Below are 15,627 nucleotides of genomic sequence, written 5' to 3'. Positions count from 1 at the left end.
CACTTTCGATAACCGGGAGGCAGTAAACTGTGCCGAAAATGATGAAAATTAACCGACTCGAAGGGAGCCCTACGAGAGTCAACCGCTCGCGACGAAGATACACACTCCTCTATTGATACATTAAGTACTCGCTTTAAAGTCGATGGAATGCGTGTAAATTAGTATCGATAGCTTTGCTTCGGTCCTAAGAACCAGTAGAACAAAAATTGCCTAAAAACGGTGGAATGCTCATGTTTGAGCGCAATGAATACTCGAAATGTGTCCCGAATCATACGCTCTTTGATGCTCCGATTGATTGCATTGAATTCAACTTAATTTTCAATGAAATTTTTGATTCAAGCTCTGTATGTTTACATTCGTATCGATTTACATGTAGTTTAAAGTTCATTGTTTTTGGTGTGTATGTTTCGACGGGGCGTTACGCTTATTGCCGGATTTCTTAACCACAATTCTCCTCCTCAAGCACATCAACACGTTCAACCCATCAACATGTCTAGCAATTTGTAGATCCTGAACATCATGACCTGCAAAGATCAAGCCATCAACTATGGCAACAAATTTTTTTCGACTTTCGGTACGAAAAAATTAACATTTTAGTCGATTTTCAATCTTTTAATTGTTCTGGAAAGAAAAAGAGTAAGACTTTCACGTGCTTTTGTATGAAGTACTATACGGCAAATTGCTGAACAGGTACAGGTTTTTAAAAGGAGTATCTTTGTTTTAACAACGATCGAACATTTAATTCCGCATCTAACTACATATTAATCATAAACATCGGTTGAAAAATGTCATAGTTATTCAATCTTTCCAAAATTAGAAACATGCTTGCATGAATTTTTAGGGGTTTCATAAAATTTTCAAAGCATCGATTTTTTACTTGATTGCATATACATTCAAAAGCATGTGTATGAAGTGAAATACCTTGCGATCCTCGAGAGACGACTCGTTAATGAAGAATGGCAACGTTGAGTAGTGTAAACTTCCGGTTCCATTCCCTAGTTATAATCATTGTTTTACTACTGTGATGAAATGGTACTAGAGATAGATACCATCCACAAACAAGTTGATTAACATGGTCTCCAGTGATATAAACATCTAACATGCCTCAAGTTATCAGCCCAAGCGGCTGTGGGAAGCTTCCGGTTCGAGGGCTACAAATCATTGTTTCGCACCGAATACTTTCCTCAGCGCCGCAGATCAACCGAGTTAATTCGTTTACAAAAAAACTCTTGGCAGAAAAACGTCCTCGCTAGGTAGGTTATAACCAACAACAAAAACGCCGAAGCTGTTGCTTCCCAAGAAAATCACCCATTACTCGACGCAGCAGGCGCGAAAGCAGCCATCACGATGACAATTGAAGCCACTCGCTCACGCTAATTCGCCATGTCCGTACGCACTTCAGCCGTGTAAAGTGGCAAAAACACTTCGCTATCACATGTCACCAAGTGGAGACTAAGTATAGCTAGCAATCATTTAGTCATACCACGGGTTTCTGTATGAAACGAAACAATAGCAGCGGCAGTACAAACCAGGGGAACTACCCCAAATACAGAAGTGGATGACAAACAATTATGTGAAATGCGATCTCCCATCATCGTCGGTGGTGAGACGATGACAATGCCATTGAAATGAAATTGATACAAGTAGAAATAGAAAGTGTTAAAATTTACACATCCGATTTGGAAAGTGTGACGAATTACGTGGATACCCTTTGACTGTGCCGGGGCTATTTTGATAGCTGTTCGCTTCGTTATCAGGTCAAATTTGGTGCTTTCGCTGCACAAAAAGAAACTTAACTGCCGACGGTACATCCGGGGTCGGAACACTTAGAGTGGATGCAGATGTCTGTTTGAAGCTTTGTTTGAGATTACTGGTCAGCATTACGAAATCAGGATCAAGAGAATTGAATTGGCACTGATAACAAATCTCCACTTTCGAATGAAAAGCTAAACGTGCCACCGAACCGTGTCGGGCGTCATTTTCCGCCACCCATTGCACATCGCGCCACCCAGCCAATCAGATCAGGAACGACCGTTACGACCACCAGATGATACTGTCTGTTATCGATCCAACCCCCGCCTCCACCCCAAAGACAGTCGCCACTCACACATCTGTTTAATTGATACTGTGATTTCCTCAGCACTAGTTCTCATATCTGGCAAAAAATAGAAACATAGAAAACAGTGCGGTGATGCGGAACGCACTTCCCCGTTAGGCGACCGAGGATGGTGTACGGAATGCCAGCGCAAATCTATGCGTAGTACTATCTGTAGGCTGATGAGGTTACGCGTACATCTAGATCAGCAACAGTTTGGCATTATCGGCATAGTTCTCGAAACCGGTGAATAGGCAACGAGTGGTATTGTTATTAACTGTGGTTATACACAAATGATTTTATGATTGGATGGGATGTGAGGAGTGCGAAAGAAAGCAAAAACAAGCGAAGCGTGAAAGTAGCCGATTATCACTTTAAAATAAAAAAAACTAGATCTCCGAAAATTTGATTGATTTCTTGTGGGTTATAAAATGAGTTTGCTTGTGATCATGCAAAATAACTTGCTGCTGGCTTCAACCATGCATCAGTAGGCCAATCCCCAAATTCCTCACATGGATATAGTAGATGAACGAGACTTAGCAGAACCGGATAATGAATAGTTGAGTAAAATATTTGCATGGGGCATGTGTCAGTTGACCAATTCAGACGAAAAATTATTATTTTTTTGTTTTATTGATTTTATTATTTGTATTTTACTAATTTTCAAAATGTTATTAAATATTAATTTAATTAATTATATCTTTTTTACTAATTTTATTATGAATTTTATTAAATTAATTACACAATTTAAGGTTTTGGGACCAATTGCGTTGCGTTGCGTTGCGTTGTGACGATGATTTTGACGGATTGCACACTGACTTCATCATGTATGACTGCTGATTATCTAATAAGAGTTGCTTAGGAAGTGGTAAGTAGGAATTCATACCAATCCGACCCATATTAAAACCTCAACACATGATAGCCATCATTGCCGGCCGCCCCCATCTCCATCGTTCACGGGGAAGGATAAAGGATAAGGAAGTGTTGATGCTCCACCTACCTAACGGAAGGACGACGATTCATCAGACTCTTCCATAGGTGTCGAGGAGTTGGTGGTTTGGGAGGGTGTAAAGTCTAGGATTCGCTCCAAGCAAGCGATGCGACCTAAAAAGCATATTTTATTAGGTAGTTGTTTAGTTAGTCTTCGAGTACGCGATCACTCGAAAAAGAAAAGATTTTGTTTAGTTTATAGTTTTTTTTGAACTCTGGGTAGCGGGCTACCGAGAGTATCCTATGTTTCCTAAACAAAAGCAATTTGAACTCCACACAGCCGACCGTGGGAGTATTGCCTAGAAAAGCTAATCATATATGCGTAATGGGCCGGATCACTATCTATTATAACGGTATTTAGACAGAATTCGCTACTTCTTCGCTACGATAAATTTATTTAGTTGAAAACTACCGAGTGATAACACTTTATACAGACAAAGAGTTATGATAGCGCGAGATGTTATAAATCAAGGTATGTATTTCCTATTTTACGTATCGGATGATTTGTAAAATACACGTATACGAGCGATAATAACGACCATTGAAGGGAAATACAAAAGAATTGTTAACCTGATACACGGGCTGGTTAGCAATATTAGAATTGAAATTAGATTAATAAAAACAGACGCGGCGAATTTTCAGTTGTATTGACCCGCGATCATCGACATTAGTAAGATTAAAGTCTTGTTGCGGCTGATTTCCGATCAGATATTCATTTTTACGGCAGTGTTTCCTTGATTAGATCTGTTCGCACCCTCTCATTCTGCTACTATCGGAAGAAGGCTGATAGCACCCAGGCGTCACCGGTCTAAGGACCAAATGTCATCAATAGACTTAAACTCGTGTGGAGGCATGAGATGGGAGACTTTTGAGAAATACATTTTAGAAACGGAAAATAAATGCAGCTCGAAAAAAGAGTAACTCGTCTCATGTCTCGGATGATTCCTTTTCCAATAAGAATGTCGAGAGGTAAGAAAGTGCGCATTCTGCCACATAGCAGTTTGCATTAAAACAACTACTTCCGGTGTAACAAGATAGTAGATACAGGTACAGTTTTTAAACTACTATCAAGATAGATAATCGCATGAATGCGAGATTTTCAGATAAAGGAACAGATCGAATCAAGCAATAGAGTGAAACCTGTTCATCAGTTTATTATAAAGGTTTACACCCAATTTCACTGTTGTGAAAGAACAATGACACTGTATACCCCACACGAGAACTTCCAGCAGAAAGTGAAAGCTGTTAATCCAATGACATGCCTGTATACTAAGCTTCGACACTCAGTGGTAACACACATCGCAAAAACTCATTGGCACCCCAAATGACGCACACTATAAACTACCCAAAGCTAACAGTAATCGTTATAGATTCAGCTTGTGGAGATAAAATATTGAGTGACTCCCTGACACTGCCAGTGCAGTCTGTGTATAAAGTGGCCGTAGCAACGGCGTTCTTCGCGTTCACTCGTTGACACACCACAATCACTCAATTCTCGCTTGCAGTAGAAACAAAAGGAAAATTAACTCCCGCATTTTCAACGCACACTTGTCTCGCGACTTGGACCATCACAACCACACGCTTGTACTGTACATATGATCTCAGCAAACCTACGGTATGGTACATGCTCGAAGCAGAGCGGGCTCTGGCAATACCCCTCACATAAGCCGAAACATCATTTACATACGCTTACCCTACGTGAAAAAATGGTACAAAAATCATACAGAACTCGAAAAGTGTTCACTGCAAGCCCGAACACGCACTCAATATTATCACACTCGGTAAGAGTTCGGTTTAAACCACCCAATAAACAAGCACACTCCGATATGATCTAACCACGAGCTACATACATACACAGACATACTCTTTCTATCATCTCTTCCACGCAGCGATGCCAACCTTCCAGTTTAAACTGGATTCTTCCAGTTTTTTTTACTCGATCCAGTCAAACAGACAAATGTGTAAATCGTCCAGTTTTTTTTTAAATATTGTCCAGTTTTATCCAGTTTTTTCCCAGAGGTGTGCGCCAAAATTATTTCCTCACTATTTGCATTACAATAGTAGTTTACTATATAAACTAGTAATAAATAATAAAATAAAATAAATGAAATTGTGAAGAGTACAACCTCTCTAGGGAACAAGGGAAATTGTTTTTCAGTAACCATATTTTGCTGCACCCTGTCGTATTTCAATACACATTAGAAATTGATATGCTATGGAGTGCAAGATTAGCAGATATTGTTAATTAAAATGAAGATTGTTTTTTAGTCTGTTAATTACACATGGCATAGTGCGTTAGTTTGAAGGTACCAATTTTTCGTTTAACATTTCAAATTTCTTAAAACTTGTAATGTGAAATTATCTAAAAGTTACATTTAAATAGTAGCCGATCGCTACTATTTAAATACAACTTTTAGACAATTTCACATTACAAGTTTTATACTATCTTAAACTAGAAATTCGCTGCAATATGAGAATTGTTTTCTTATTTTGTCTAATAGCTGAACGTTTTCATATTGAATGTTTGTCTTCATATTTGAGAATCCTGTTTTATTAAAAATAGATCCATTTTATTTTAAAATACTTTGCATCCCTAAACTACATTCCCTTTTGCAAGGATAAATTTGGTTATTCGGGCATCCAGTTTTTTCAGTCTTTTTTAAAGAGAGGTTCCAGTTTTTTTGAAAATAAAGTTGGCAACGCTGCTTCCACGTTACGCACACGATGTCTCGCTTCCATGGACTGAACACTGTTGCAGTGACTGAGCACGCATGCACACGAAATGAGAGCGCTCGTGTCCATTCCATCAAACCCTCTCCAATTTTCCGTCGATCCAATCACAATGGCACCAACACCATCACACGTGTACTAGACCACAGCAATCCGAAGAAGACCAAGCAAAAAATACGCTTTCTTCCGCGCAGCTAGCAACGCTCAAAGTACGCTTCACACTACACATACATTTCCCTCAATGGAACAGAGCGTCGCACGTCACGTCACAGTTCCGCCAGGATAAGGTTATATTTCTCTTGCGCGCATTCACACGTTACTTACGTTAAAAAAATCCGTGCTGTTGGTGTCGTGTTCGACGCTTCCATGGGCGGTGCATGCAACTACTTTTGACGTGCTGTGCCGGTGGCAGAACACCAACGAGTCGTGTAAATGGTATGTAAAACAGAAACAAAAGAGTGAAGCTCTTGCATACCGTATCTCCAACGCCCCTCTTTTTTAGAAAAAAAACTTCCACGACACCACATATTCATGTCATCATCCTACATTAGATCGAGCTAAGAAATAGTGTACATATACAATATAAAAAAAACATAGAAAAATACTCCCTTTCGCACTCCATGTCACTCAATATTCACAGTTGGTTTATGTTTTTCATGCATGGCGCCACTGGACACACAACCGAAACCTTGGCAACAATATTTGCCATATTTCTACACTTGACAATCTCAGTGCTCAAAAACCGAAAGATGTCATAGTTTTTTTATTCTTAAACCTCAAACGCACTATTCGGAACACCACTTCCCTGATCTAACAAGAAACGACGCGAAGCCACTGTGCCACACGTCCTCTCTCGTTGAAGGCACAATGAGAACTCACAATTTAAGGTTTTGGGACCAATTACACTATTTACTATACACATCTGTGATTGGCGGGTAACAGTTTGTCTGAAATTTCCTTTCAAAGAGAATTTTGACAGTTGTCTTTTAAGCCATAGTAATATGTTTGTCGAGATTTGATCCACGCATATTACACATTTTCGAAAAGGGCGCATCAATACCTTTCGAACTGTTTCAATCGGATCCTTTTTGAACAAGATATTGACAAATAACTAAAATAGTGCCCTTTTTTCAAAGAAATCTTGAAAATGTTTCTTTAAAAAAAAAATGGACTTGGTTTTCATATTCAGCGATCCAAAATTAACTGAGGAAACACCTTTGTTCTTAGCTTATCGTGATTACCTTATAATTGTTAAAATCTGTCACATTAGATTCTGAAAATATGAAGAATTATTTTTCTGTAATAAAAAATAGAGCAAAAACAAAAAAGCGGAAGCAAAAGAAAAACTTTTTGAGCTTGAACTTCTTTTAAAGAGAAATAGAGTATTATTTTCGTATTCAGCGACCCAAAATAAATCTAGAAAACACTTTTTCTCGTAACTTCATTTTTCTTGTAAACTAGTGTAATCTTATTTAAGACCAAAATAGATATGTGAAAAACAGAGCAATTTTCACTCGGTGCTTAATAACATCACCAATGTTTGTCGGACTTTCGTGATCTTAAGCTTAAAATTCACGTGAGAAGTTTGTCTGTCACAAAAGATTTTAAAAGATTTTTTTTGCTGATTTATTTTTTTATGAAAAATCGACTAAAAATTAGTAAATTCACCAAACACTACTTTTTTTGACTTTGGTTGCTCTTAACCTTAAATTGTTGATATTTTATCCTGACATATTATACATTTTTGGAATGGGCACATCAATACCTTTCAAATGGTGAGTCGTTTGTGTTAATCGGAAGATTTGTTCCTGAGATATTGACCAAAAACTGCAAAAAGTGCTCAAAAACACCTTTTTCAAAAAATCACAAAAACGGTTCTTTGAAAAAGAAAATGGATATGATTTTCGTGCTCAGTGACCCAAAATTGACTTAGAAAACACCTTTTTTCTTAACTTCATGCAATTAACCCAAAATTTTTAAACTAGTGTTATCATCCAATGGTCACTTTCCGATACCCTCGAGGAACTTAAATTCAGGTGTATTACTGAATCATCATGGGTATCAAACTCCTCGGTTCACAGGGACATGTTCGTAAATGGTAATTCCAAGTGATTTTGGAAACATTTGCCATTCTTGTTTGCTTAACCCCGAAGAAAGCCAGTACTGGTCAGATACTGAACTATGCTAATACTGCTAAACTTTATGATTGTCAAAGACAAATTCCGAAATATATCATTGTAAGTGATTTTGAATACAATGCACAGTGGTCCAAATCCACAATTCAGAAAGACAAAAATGTTTGCAGCTACACCTTATAGTTTAGGGCTACGATACGTTCAGGACAAATAATTAGTATCAAATAGGCCATTTTCAGGTGTAGGTGGTATTAGTGAATTCACACTATTCAATCATCTGAACCGAGCAATCAAAATTAAGCATCAGACCTGCGGTCTGTGCGAAAATTCAAGCACCCATGCGAATATGGAAATGACCGCACGGTTATACAATCGAAGTTATACACGTGAAGTTACATACACGCTACCACACACGATAAAACACGTTAGCATACAAATGCTCGTGTTCCTCGCTATCACCCAAACGTGGTAATAAATGCAACCAGGTCATCGCGATTTTTCACGCACACTTACGTCTGAAATCTCCCTAACACAAAAACGCTCCGGTGATTAAGAGGTTACACCATCGTAGAACACGAAGCAATAGATTTTTTTTAAGTAACGAAGAGATGAACCGAGCTCTTGTAAAACGGGATTTAAAATATTAGTTGTGAAGTACAAAAAATATTTTTTTCAAGCAATGTTGGCACAAGATGGCGGCTGTGTACCATTCTTCCGCTGGTGCGTCGTAATTTTCGACCTAGAGATTAAAAATGAATTTTGATTATTTAGAACAATAGCTAGCAGCGTACGTTTGGTGTTGTCGATAGTATGATTTTTCGCGAAATTGTACATTTTTTAATCGACAAACGCCAAAGGTCATAAAAGGTCATAAAAATTGACACAAAATTACTTCTTAACAAAATCGTGAGATAAAAAAATAAAACCCTGCGTACGTCGCTGGATAAAGCTAAATTGAATATATTGTGAAAATTTCAGAACAATCAAAATCGTTTGTTCGAGTTCCCCTTCCGGTCAGCTAAAAAAAGTGATTTTGAGAGAAACGCGTTCAAAGTTTTCAGTACACTCATGGTATGCATAAAAGGCGTTGCGCAAGAATTGAAAATTTGAGCATTTATATACTATTGTCAGTTAGTATATCATTTTAACGAACCTAAAGCACATTTTATAGCAACCAAAAAAAAAAAAAGATTTTTCAAGAATTCTACATGGATGTAATATAAATGTTCGTCTCTGAAGTCTCTACGCTCCTACATCAGAACCGTAAAATAATAATGGGGAACTGGGTCAATTCGGACCTAGTAAGGGTTAATGAGTTATAGAACTGGAACATGTCAAACGATTCACAAATAACTATTTTTCTGAAAGCCTGATGAATTGCGCATATTTGTTTTTCTAAGGCGACTTTTTTCGATCTTTTATCGTAGCTGAGAAATAGCTGGGTTGTCCGAATTAGCCCACTTCCTTTTATATATTACCATCACAACCACAGCTCGCTACTTTCGATGATGATTTAGTGAGCGACATTTTCCGTCTCATATACAATTGTAGTGAATGATTCTGCCAGGGAGCCCTTCTGAGAATCCATCTATACAGCTCCAGTTGGAGCTCTCCCAAAAAAAATTCATTTTATTTCTATAAATAATTTTATTTCCTAATATTTTCAATTCCAATATTTCAAATATTTTTTAAGTTTTTTAATTTCAATAGTTTTATGATTAATGGTCGTTCATTTTTTTTTTGTTATAGTGCATACTGTATATAAAAGTGGTATTATTTTTATTAATTTTATAATTTTGATAATATTGACTATTTATTAATTTGATTGATTTTTGTTGGGGCACAATCGTGGTTTCTGGCTAACTAGGAATTTCGGATTCATACACCGACAACGAACGGAAGCACCACCGAAAGGGAATCACTTTAGCTTTAATTATTTTTTCTATTCAATTAGTTAATTTTGTAATTTTAATAGCTTTATTATTTTATTATTTTTCCCATTCATATAGGTAATTAATTTTATTATTTCACTGATTTCATTAATTTTACTACATATTTGATTTAATAATTTAAATTTTGTTATTTCTTTTATTTATTTTTTATCATATTTTTTTGTTTGATTATAGAGGTCATAAACGTAGGCTTTTCTTTTCAGGTCAATAACACTTCTAACCCTGTTCGTGGGAGTTGAGAATTGAACCCAGGTATGCTAAGTACATTGTAATTGACTTACTAAAAAATCTACAAATCCCTACTCAGAGAACGGGTTTGGGCTGCCACCACCCGACCCGCTAAAACCACCGCTCTTACCCAAAGCCTGATTCCTCCTCGGTACTACCTTACGGAATTACTTCGGGGAGGGGTTTTTATGTGCATAGCACCCACTCTAATCCAACTAGTTAGTAGTTAGTTCCTTCAGCAGGGTTACAGCACCACTCCAAGACCATCCACACAGACTGACAATTTCTGCATGATAGTCGGAAAGCTAGCTGTGGGTCAAGACTTAGTGCTCTTCCCCTAACAAGACAATCTGGGCGGCAAGCTTCAGATTGTCTAATTTACTGAGTCTATCGGTTCCCTTGTGCCATTTAGCACCGCAACTCCATTCTCGCACCATTCAGCACCTCTTACTCGTTGAGCTCCCGATTTGTTCGCGAACTACTCGGTCTAGTCACCGACGGTTGACCGGTTGAGTCTACTTCGACGGAGAATTCTTCGGCGAGAGAGGTTCTCTCGAAACCGATTTCTCCCGATTCCGATGTTCGTTTCTGTGAGCTTTTAGCTCCCCGCTTCGTCCCGATCTACTCGATCTAGTCCCCGGCGATGGACCTAGCCTGCTCGATGGTTCAACCAGTATGTACTAGGGTCCATCCAGCGATTCCCGTGGAGCGTAGCTTCCTGTTGACTGGCGCCCAACTAACTAACAACCCGGCGGTGTATCTAACTTGCTCGTGAACTTCCCGGTAGGGTGTCGAGGTCAGTCTGGCGATTCCGGTGAAGCCTGACGTCCGGTTTGCTGGCGCCCCGACGATCCAAACCCGGTGTTCCGTTGCGAACCACTCAACTGGTCCCTAGCGGTGGGTCTAGTGTACATCGATAGAGAGTTCCCTGGCGTGCGGAATTTTTCTCGATTCCCGATTTGTGGTTTTATGGCTATTTTCTAGCCAATGACGCTACTTTGCTGGTCGCTTCGCTGCTTCCTCTGCCGCTCGGAGAGTATGCTTGTAATCACTCTGTTTACAACGTCCCAGGTATGCTTGTCGTGGCACATCTCTTCAACGATATTGTCGACTATCACACCAGGTATACTCCCTCGAACTTCTTCGAACCTAGGGCATTCAAAGATGACGTGTTCCGACGTCCCTTGTACGTTCACACACTCCGGGCAAAGGGGTGACGAAGCATCTCCAAACCGATGCAAGTACTTCCGGAAGCAACCATAACCGGGGAAAAAGTGCGTCAAATAGAAATTCAGCTCTGCATGCTTTCTATGCTCCCAAACTGACACACTTTGGATGAGTTGTTGGGTACACCTTCCTTTCTCCGCTTTGTCCCACTCCTGCTGGCACTTAGCCAACGAGTCTGCTCGGACAAGTCTCTTTGCATTACGTGCATTTCTCCGCTGGTAGCATTCCACGTCCTTAGCCAGGGTAATGCAGATGGGGATCACCCCGGTGATACCGCACACTGCCTTCGACGATATTGTTCTGACTCGTACGGCCATCAGCCGAAATGTCCTGTTCAGCTTTTCACGGTTCCGCTTGGTTTTCAGCACAGCACCCCAGGAAGGAACCCCATATCGGAGTTTCGTTGACGAAAGAGTAGATAGCACACGTCTCGTGTTGCTTCTCGGACCGCCGACTTTTGGCATGATTCTCGCTATTGCGTTCATTGACTTCCACTTCGCCAACTTTTCGCAGGCGTAGTCGACGTCATTGTTGAAGCTCAACCAGTCGTCGATAATCACTCCCAATTGCTTCGGACATTGGTCTGCATCTGCTGCACCACTTTGCAGTTGCTGACCAACAACACTTCCGTCTTGTGATGAGCTATTTGCAGCTTGATCCCGTCCATCCAGCTCTCAATCGCGTCTATTGTCTTTGTCACGGACACCTCCACTTCTTCATGTGTCTAACACATCACCGTTAGTGACACGTCGTCCGCTAAACCCACGATTTTCACTTTCCTGGGCAGCAGTGTTGAGACCCCATTCTACAGCCCGTTTAAAAGTGTTGGACCTAGAATGGAGCCTAGGGTTCGCAGTACCGACCCTTTTTGGCGAGAACCGGTATTACGGTACTGAAGCCCTCAGTACCGGTAGTACCGGTAAAGTACCGGTACTCGAATATTTTTTTAAAAATTTCGAAAAAAGCTTCAAACTGAAATTGAATGCTCAAACTGGTAATCTTATTCTCAGATGATTGATTTGTGCTGATCAAAAAACATGTTTATTGTTTTTAATTGCTTCGGAATGGCAAGACTTATTTCACAGAAGATATTTTTCATATATATTTCTTTTATTTCGAAATCTAGGCCATTTTGAAATCAATAACTGCTAAGTGGTGCGACTTTCGTCGATTTGAACAGATGGTAAATGTATGAAACCCTATTAACAACAGTAAATCAAAGCGAGAATGGTAGTAAATCCGAGCAGGTTAATCGCACTTCCTCTCTTGCTTTTCTGAAAATTGGTTTCGACCTTTATGTCGTTTGCCTACTATTCTCTAATGCATATCAAGGCTCCTTGCTTTCCTGTAAACCATGGAGGCTGAATTTTCCGATCACCAATAATCACAAATCGCCCCATTTGAAGCAGTTCACCAAGTCCAGAACTGTAAGCTACTAAATCGCTGTTCGTTCTTTTATAGATAAAGGTTTAAGAGCAAACCAAATACAGACATGACTTAGACCATAGTCTTATTACGCGCCATCCAGTGAGTAATGGAAACCAATCAGAATGTCGCTAATAAAACTTTAACTTCTAGAACTACTATTATGATGGCCCCACCTCATTTCCACACAAAGGTGTTATCTCAACGATTTCTCTAGAAGGCAAATTAATATAATTAAACGTTATCTTGCAGACCGATATTTTGAAACAGATCCTCCTGCAGAGTTAACATATTTGTCATAAAAAATTGTGTAGTACCGAAAATACCGGTACTGGCCTTTGGTCAGTACCGGTATTACGGTACCAAAAATGGGTCGGTATTCCCGGGATTTTCGGTACCGGTATTACCGGTACCACAACCCTAATGGAGCCCTAAGGAATGCCCACTGCGACTCGCATTGACTTCTGCCCTTCGCTTGTCTCGTACAGCAGCGCTCTGCTTAGAGCTTCCATCTCGGGAATTTATTTCCCGGGTATCCCGGGATTTTTGGATTTCCCGGGATTCCCGATTCCCGGGAAATTATGATTTCTCATTCCCGAGATTTGGGAATCCCGGGAAAAAGATTTTTATTTTATTCCAAAAGGCTTAGGTTCTGCAAATGAAATCCTGTAGGAAATATTTTGACCGGTAAACATTTGGGGTGCGTAGTGATTGCAAATTATGCTTTTTCAACTGATTTGCAGCTCAATGGAATTAAGCTCGCAGATATTTTTTTTGTGATTTTTTCAAGTATATAGTCCAAGCCTTACTCAAGTCACTGCTAAAGAATGTGCGTATTTTCATGCAGTAGCGTTAGCAAACCGCAATATATCTCTGCAACCGATGAGCCGATTGACAAGATTTTTTAACAGTTCTTTTAACAGTTCATTTTAATAGTTAGATCTTAAATGAAAGGGCCTGCAAACACAAATTAGTTATGGAAATAGCGTTACTTTCTTAAAAAATCAATCACTGTTTGTTTTAAAAATTGTTTGTAGAGGTATTGTGCTTAACTCAAACGCTATTCAAAATAAGAAATGTTTCTAGAACATCTGCAGAAATATTTGGTCGGTTCATCGAATGCATACACATACTTCGTATAATTTGTTTTACCGGAACTGTAATATCTGCTTTATCGTGAATTTTGCATGCCCGGATATTTAAATTTTTGGATGTATAAAAAGTAATACAGAATACTGTATCCTGAATATCATTCGCATTCAAACTCTTTGAATGTCGCTTTCAAAGACGCACGCTGGATTTTTGAAGCACCTTAAGATCAAGAAATTCAAATTCTGACAAATACTCGCTTGTAACAGGAAATCGATGGTAGACTTAACCCATCGCTGCACATTTCGTCCATTATCTGCTTGATTTTGATTCATACTTAATTCGCAATGATGCTAATGTGACGGAAATGGATTCCATATATCATGTTTTCTAATTTGATCTAAAATAATTGCACACTACCCTGAAGCAGCTCAATCATTTCATTCAAGATTACCAAAGAAGGTGCTTTGCATTAAATTAACATTCCACCGAAATGTTCTGATACGCATTCCAATTTTGGACAGTAACTCCAGTAGCTGCGATTAGTATATCGTCCCAATTATAATCATAATAACCAAATTTAAGTTGTGCATATACCCAAGAAAAATCTTTAAAAGAAACTGATGTTATGCAAGCTGAGTGACGAGTTATCAAATGATTCAGTTATGTGTACTCCACCCAATCGACATCTTCTGACAACTGCTTTTAAGACAGATATACATGCAATCAAACGGGTATGAAAACTTTTCAATTTTACCTTTTGTTTTCAAGAAAATGATCCAATTTTTTATTTTTTCCCATATTCCCGGGATCCCGGGATTTCTCGGGAAATTTCATATTTATTTCCCGAATCCCGGGAAGCTGACAACCGTCGGGAAATGGAAGCTCTAGCTCTGCTCTGGAAGTAGCTCTTCAGGATCTGGAATAGATAGTCGGGAACCCTAATTCTGTGCAGCGCTGCCGCGATGGCTTCCTAGCTGGCGCTGTTGAATGCATTCTTCGCATCTATCGTAATCACAGCGCAGTACTGATCTCCTCTTCGCTTCTGTTTAGATGCCTTCTCAGCACTCTCGAGCGCTGTTCAAATTTAACCTACCGTCGACGCCCCTTTGCGGAATCCAAACTGCATGTTTTACAGTCCGCGCTCACCCTCCGTGTATATCACCAACCTGTTAAGGATGATTCTTTCCCGGAGTTTTCCGAGTGTATCCAGTGGACATATGGGCCTATACGAGGCCGGATCGCTTCCCTGATATCGGCAGCAAAACTAGCTTCTGGACCTTCCACATTTCGGGGAAGCTGCCTTCATTTAAACACTTTTGCAGCACCATCCTGAACATGTGCGGATATGCCACGATCGCAGCGTTTGGTATTCCATCCAGACCGAGGATTTCACGCGCTTCGATGCTTCTACCAGCTCATCGTTAGTCACTTTCCGATCGTCCGTGTTTGCTCCTTCTTCTTCGCCGGCCAGACAGCTGGATAGGGCTTCGGAAAAAGACCCTCGAGGATTATCTTCAGCTTACCTGGGCACACGGTTGGCGCCGTCGAGCCCTTCTGTATGCGTGTATGTATTTTATAATCTCACTCAATTTTCTCAGAGATGGCTAAACCAAATTGCTTAAACTTAATTTCAAATGAACGGTATAACGGTCCTATAAGCTGCTATTGAATTTTTAGTTGACCCGAATACCGATTCCGGAGTTACCGGTTTAAGAGTGCGACCACACAGAAACTTCCCATATAAACTGGTACC

At 39.6% G+C, this 15,627-nt stretch overlaps 1 protein-coding gene across 1 annotated transcript in view; it reads right to left on the bottom strand.

Moving 5' to 3' along the window:
* Positions 1-2,295: 2,295 nt before the first annotated feature.
* The window catches only part of LOC131694922 (uncharacterized), a 45,295-nt gene continuing 31,963 nt past the window's right edge, over positions 2,296-15,627 (bottom strand). Inside the window, exon 4 of the mRNA XM_058983461.1 lies at positions 2,296-2,372. Coding sequence (XP_058839444.1) covers positions 2,296-2,372 — 77 coding nt within the window. The remainder of the gene's footprint in view (positions 2,373-15,627) is intronic.

The sequence above is a fragment of the Topomyia yanbarensis genome, chromosome 1 (assembly GCF_030247195.1).
Source record: "Topomyia yanbarensis strain Yona2022 chromosome 1, ASM3024719v1, whole genome shotgun sequence".
Taxonomy (NCBI): Eukaryota; Metazoa; Arthropoda; class Insecta; order Diptera; family Culicidae; genus Topomyia; species Topomyia yanbarensis.
Note: the sequence above shows the minus strand (reverse complement) of the source record. Positions and strands in the feature narration are given on the sequence as shown.